Genomic DNA, 6,478 nt, shown 5'->3' with positions numbered 1-6,478 from the left:
AGTTTTCTTTGAGTTGGAGTTTGACGAGGTGGATGTCGTTAGCAGGAAGTTCTTCGAACTCTGCGTTGATTGGTCGGTCGAATGATGACGTCATGGTTAATAATAATAAAATTAATAATAATAATAATAGTAGTAGTAGTAGTAATAATAATAATAATAATAATAATATTCCAACCTTCTCAGGCAGCCTGGCAGATCAAACACATCATCACGTGATGTGTTTGATCTTGCAGTTGAGAATAATTGAATGAGACCTGATGGATGTTCTCACATGAGTAAGAGATGCATTGCAGTTTTAACTTTTACGTTACAGAGACACTTCATGTATGGCTTACGAGTTTAGAGTTTCAGTAATATTTCAACGTGTTTTGTGTGATTTTCTTGAATATTCATTAGATCGAAACATTTTAATGTCATTATATTATATCTTTAGTGTTTAATTATTTTCATTTTTGAAACATTTCTCATTATAAGAACATTGCTGAATATAAATATCATTTCAAATATTTTACGATCGTCATCATTGTGACGTGTTTTTGCTTTATTATCAGCAGTTTAATAATATTTTTTACTTGCTCATAATTATTTTCAAGATGTATCAACAACACACACAAACACGCACACGCACAGACACGTACACATGATGCAAGTGATGATAGGCGGGAACTTCTTGCGTTTGAAGGCGGTCACCGCAACAGCAGGACCAGGTGCCTCAACTATTACTCCAACATTTTGAAGCAAATTTCATTGCTGTAACGTTTTTAAATACGAATTTTTTCGAATAAAATTATTAGCTGCAATATAAAGCATTTTTTGTTAAAAAAATGAAAGAAAAACAACTAAGCTGCCGTTACATTACGAATTAATACGTTAATACGACGCAAAAATATACTATGATGAGTATTTGATCAAATACAATCACTACTACAAAAAAAAACTTACCGGTATATCCGTGCAGTCGAACCATGTCTCCGCTAGGCCAAACCAGGCGTCTTTAGCCATTAGGCTATCAGTAATCTGTTAATTAAAAAAAATAACTTTTAATTGCACTAAATGAACCATTTCAATTATTCATTTCGTCACAACGTTTGAAAACCTTTGAAACTCAGCAAATTGTAAAGGCGATTGTTTGCTTATTTCAAAGGTAAAAAATGTTTTTGATGTTGTCCATGTTACTAGTATCTTACTATTTTTACCAGTGTATAACAGTATCAGTAATGCAGCATTAACACTACTCTTATTAGTAATAGTAATGATAATAGTAACCAGACGAACATTTTTTTAAATATCATAAATCTTAAACTTATCGATAGAAATGGCGTTTATAATAGTTTAATCCTAATGTAATGTTGTCACTATTTGCCCATTACAATTATTTCTTGAGTATTAATCAGCGATATAGATAACATCAAACCGCGCCAACACCAAGTCACCTCAACGATAATTGCTCAATTAACTTCCAACTCAATTAACTTCCAACCCAATTAACTTCCAACCCAATTAACTTCCAACTCAATTAACATCCAACTCAATTTACTTCCAACTGTTCAAGTGCAAACTTCTAATTGAAACGCACCGAATGAACCTGCCAGTCAATTATTCATTACGTCAGTCGAATTAAAAAGTTTTGAAACACTCCTGGGAAGTGGAAACAACGTCAACAACAAACACGAAACTAAACATATTTCATGAAACATCAGAGCCATTTGTAAAGTTTCTCTCTCTCTTTCCTTCTCTCTCTCTCTCTTTTATACTCTCTCTATTTTTAAAATCAAAAGTACCTGGAAACATCACAACAAAACAACACACATAACTAAAAACATTCGAGTGTCTCTCTCTTTCATTTTTATCTCTTTCTCTCCCTCTCCCTCTCTTTCTATTCTTTCTTCATTTTATTTTTTTTTCTCCTTCTGTATTTCTCTCCGCATTCATTCCATTTAAAATATTACCTGTAACAAACACACAAACCAAAATTTTTTGATGAAACTCAAGAGTCACTAGTTGAGTCTGTCTCTCTTTCTCAATCCTTTTTCCTACTTTTATTCTTTATTCTGTTTCTAACTTTAGCAACATCAATGACAATAATAATAATAATAATAATAATAACAACTACCAACAGCAATAATAATAATTATTATGATTAATATATTTTATATATAATATATTAATATCCAATTAAATTTCATCTCCAAAACATTATACATAAAAACACGAATCAGTGGACTGTGGAACAGTTGATAGGCTGGAATCTGTTGGCATTCAAACCTGGTCACTGCGATAGCAATGCTAGACATCTTAACCACTTCACCAGCACGTAAACCCTCTGTATACCTCTGAAGAACCAAAGAATCAGTCGTCCATGATGGGCACGTTTGGGAACTTTGTGCTTTGAAACGGAAAATTTTCATATTTTCACACTCACTCAACCTGCTAAATTATTCATCTCGTCAAAATTTAAAAATTTGGTTGGACAATTAAATCTCGAAACAATACGTTTTGACTGGAGTATGGCGATATTTGTTATTTTTATTATTTTATGACGCACATTGCTTGTAGGAATGTGCTGTTACTTTTTATACTCTATCTGAAAAGTATTTTTAAAATTTTCAGCACAAATATTACTGATACTTGATAATAGTATTCAGTTACTACAATTTAGTGACTCATTGCCATGAAATCTTACTAAATTCAATCGTAATTCTTTGATGGAGGTTAACTTTCGCGTAATAGGTGCTTTATTTCAATTCTTACCCTCAGTTTCGGTATGAAAATTAAATTTCGTTTCGTTTCGTTTAGATTTACCCAATGATCATTTAACTGTATTATTTTCTATGTAAAGTGAACAGTTTTTACAAAGTTCAAACATAATAAAATAAATAATAGATGATAGTATGCGTTCGGTTGGAATAAGATTTTTTCAGTGTACTGTACAATCAATCATGTGAAGAATCCATAGATACAAAATGAGTAATATTCAATTTGTAACCTTGAAAAATAGTATATTATATTATATTAATTACTAATCGAAATACTTAATCTTGTAACTGAAACTACTAATTTTAAACAGTAATCTGAGTAGGTTTTGGTAACAATTTACATTTCTAAGCAATCAGATTACAATAACTACTAACGAAGAAATTTCATGCAAGTAAAAAGTTTATACTAACTAAATACCCAGATTTTAAGGTAGTCAAATTAGTATTTCTAATAACTTTTTCAAGTTCTAAAACTACCAATTACTTAGTTTTTTCCAGAAGTAGTCAGATTGCAAAACAGATTAGCATATCTCGTTACTTTATCGCGTTATTGTCGCATCAATCACTCATCGCCGTGCATTTGCTGAGTGCCACATGCGAACGAGTTTCAAACGAACGTACAAATAAAAACAAACAACAAACCTAAATACAAAACAAAGAAAAAAAAACATACACGAGGTGAAAAAAACTTTAGTGACGTGTGCATCCACTATTTAAAATGTAGACTTTTTGATTTACCCCATCGTAAAAATAGCAACTCGTTCGTAATTGGTTAGAGGAGCAACTGAAGAACCAATGAGCGGCGTTGGTATGGCGACCCTCTGTTTACTGAAATTTTAAATAAATTGAGAAGTAGATGGGTGCGTTTCATCTGCTGGGAATATATTTAGGATTGGTGTGAAAAATCTTTTTCAAATTTTGAAAAAACTAATTTAAATTTAAGTTTGTTACAAATTAAGTTGATTTTAAAATGAGGTGTAAAGTATATCTGAGTGCTATCATTATGATATCATCAATTGTCAACATGTTAGCATCAGCAGTTGATAAAAAGTATGGAATGATAGGAGAGCCAGACAACCCCATGTGTTTTGTTTCCCAACCTACCACAGTACTAACCAACATACGGTCCTTACTGGAATGTTCTTCCAAATGTTCTCATTATGTTTCTCCCACTGATGGTAACATCATTTGCAACGCATTCAACTACGTATCCAACAATGCTAGTCATCCAGATAAACATTGCCAAATGTTTCATTTCAAATGTGAGGACCAGTTCAAGATTGTTCTGAATAGAACTGACTGCAAAGCATATCGGGTCAGTTGAATGAGTTTTTATTAAATATTTTTATAGTTGCACTTTCAAAGTTTATCACATATCAACCAATTGAATCCATTTAACAACAGGATGATTCGACCGTGCCAATACCAAGTTAGTTCATTATTTCCAAGTTTATAAGTTCATCATTCAGTCTATTTATTAATGTATCAAACTTTGCTAAGAATTGTTGTCTTTAATTATTTGATATTTTGCGGCGTAATTGGAATTTTTCAGAGGTGTAAAAATATTTGTTTGTTTATTGAATTTTAATCACGATTTGTTTTATAAATAATGTTTTTTAAAAAACTCACCAAATCTTGTTGTTTTGGTTACAGAGGCCAACATGATTAACTTCAGCATTATTTCAAATCCTTCATCACATGTTTTAAAATTTCTGGATGCGCAAACATGCAACTTCTAGTTGTGATGGCCTGTTGTCTAATGATAATTTAATAATTCTAACTGTTGTATTTAATTAATAGTTGTTTTACAAAACTCAAAATGTAGTTATAATTATTGAGATTGATATTGTCTCATTAAACGATTTTAAACTTTATAAATTTTTAAAATAATGTGTTCTATAGTAAGTAATGAGATTGAATTCATTTTTGTCATTACCTCTATCTATTTCATCATTTTATTCTCCATGCTTGTTTGTACCTTCGTACACAGTCACTTATTCCCACCATCCTTTAATGTTGTCTTATCTGTTGTAACAGATTCTGCGTCTGCCAGATTCTAATTTTTTGGTTAAAATAATTAATAAATCAGTTGAATCGAAATTTTTGAAAGCTCTCAATCACCCGCTGATCTTGAGCAAATCCTGCAACTTTCCATTCACCTTCAACGGTGGATTGTTCTACTCTTGTTCCAACTCACTACCTGGCATCAACAATCCTTGTGCTCTCTACATGTGTCTCACCGCTAATAGGCTGTTGTCCATCTGTCTTGATGATCAAGGTTTTTGATATATTTCATCATTCATAAGAATCATTGGTTATAATTTGTCAGATAAATTTCTTAAGAATTGTAGCATTTAATGACGGGAACATTTTATTTCACCAAAATAAAAATATTTTTATTTATAATTCGAAACAGCCTACAGCGCTGTCAACGAAACCATCTTGTTGGACATTCCAACGTTTGCTAACTCAACTCCTGTCACGTCTGTCAATGGATGGATTGTCATTCAGCAGAGGATTGATGGCTCAACTGATTTCTACCAAAATTGGAATGCATACAAAGTATTTTTTCTATCACAGAGTTAACTTATAATTGATATTAATTAAAAAATCAATCCTTATTCTAACCTGCAGTCCGGATTTGGAACTTACCACGGAAACTTCTGGTTGGGCTTGGAGAAGATGCACCAATTAACGGCATCGGCTGATTACAGGTTGAGGTTTGAAGTACAGAGCAGTGATGGCTGGGTCTCTGATGAATACGATCATTTCAAGGTCCATCTTAGGTTCAACTATTGAAATGTTCATAATTTTAAACAACACATTCCCTTCAGATAAACTCCGAAATGAAAAAATACTCTCTGAGCGTAAGTGGATACTGGGGCGCAAACAACGATATCCTGAACAGTAATGACAACAACCACCACAACGGCATGATGTTCTCTACTTTTGACCAGATCAACACGCCAAATGGATTCGATTGCGCCTCAACTCATTTGGCAGGAAATTGGTTTAATTACTGTTTCAACCAGAATGTTAATGGCCGTTATGATGTTTCATTCAATTACATCTTCAATAAGACGATGACCCGTTGTTCGGCCTGTAGGATGTTGATCAAGAAAAATTTGTAGACAGATGCAGGTAGCAAACTTTCGTGATGAACATGAAGTGACATGTTATTATATTTGTCAGCGTGTTCGTGCTAGTTGAGTTGTTTCTCATTTTAATTAGTAACACACTAAATCAAAATAGTGTAGAAAGTGCTTATTTAATATTTTATGTTATGTCATTCTCTGTCAACTTGAACGATTCTTAAAACAAACTTCACGCCAGGACATCTCCGGATCAAATTTTCCATTGGCAAATTTTATTTTTTACTTTCATTAGAAAATATTTCTTTCAAATGCTGTGACGAAGTTTGATTACAGTTATGTTAATACGGCAAGATTTGGTCAAACATTTCTTTGAAGTTTCCGGATGAATGAATGATTAAATGAATGAATGAAGGAATAAATGAATGAATGAGTGTATGAATGAATGAATGAACGGACAAACGATTGAGTTTTATGTACATTGAATAAATTTAAAACACAAGAATACAAACTTATATGTTTTATTCCTTCCAGATCTAAATTAATTAAAATCAATTATTCAATTCATTCGATTAATCATTCAATTAATCATTTAATTAATTAATTATTATATACATATATATTTGTAGT

General features: G+C 31.9%; 1 protein-coding gene across 1 annotated transcript; it reads left to right on the top strand.

Moving 5' to 3' along the window:
* Positions 1–5,252: 5,252 nt before the first annotated feature.
* HELRODRAFT_92354 (hypothetical protein) lies at positions 5,253–5,887 on the top strand (the record flags this gene model as incomplete). The annotated part of the gene is made up of 3 exons (XM_009015400.1): positions 5,253–5,318; positions 5,391–5,531; positions 5,591–5,887. Coding segments are annotated over 3 exons (504 nt in total), but the record flags the coding sequence as incomplete, so codon positions are not given.
* Positions 5,888–6,478: the final 591 nt, after the last annotated feature.

The sequence above is a fragment of the Helobdella robusta genome (genome assembly GCF_000326865.2).
Source record: "Helobdella robusta unplaced genomic scaffold HELROscaffold_159, whole genome shotgun sequence".
In the NCBI taxonomy this organism is placed as follows: Eukaryota; Metazoa; Annelida; class Clitellata; order Rhynchobdellida; family Glossiphoniidae; genus Helobdella; species Helobdella robusta.
The sequence above is the reverse complement of the archived record's forward strand: the minus strand, read 5'-3'. Positions and strand labels throughout refer to the sequence as shown.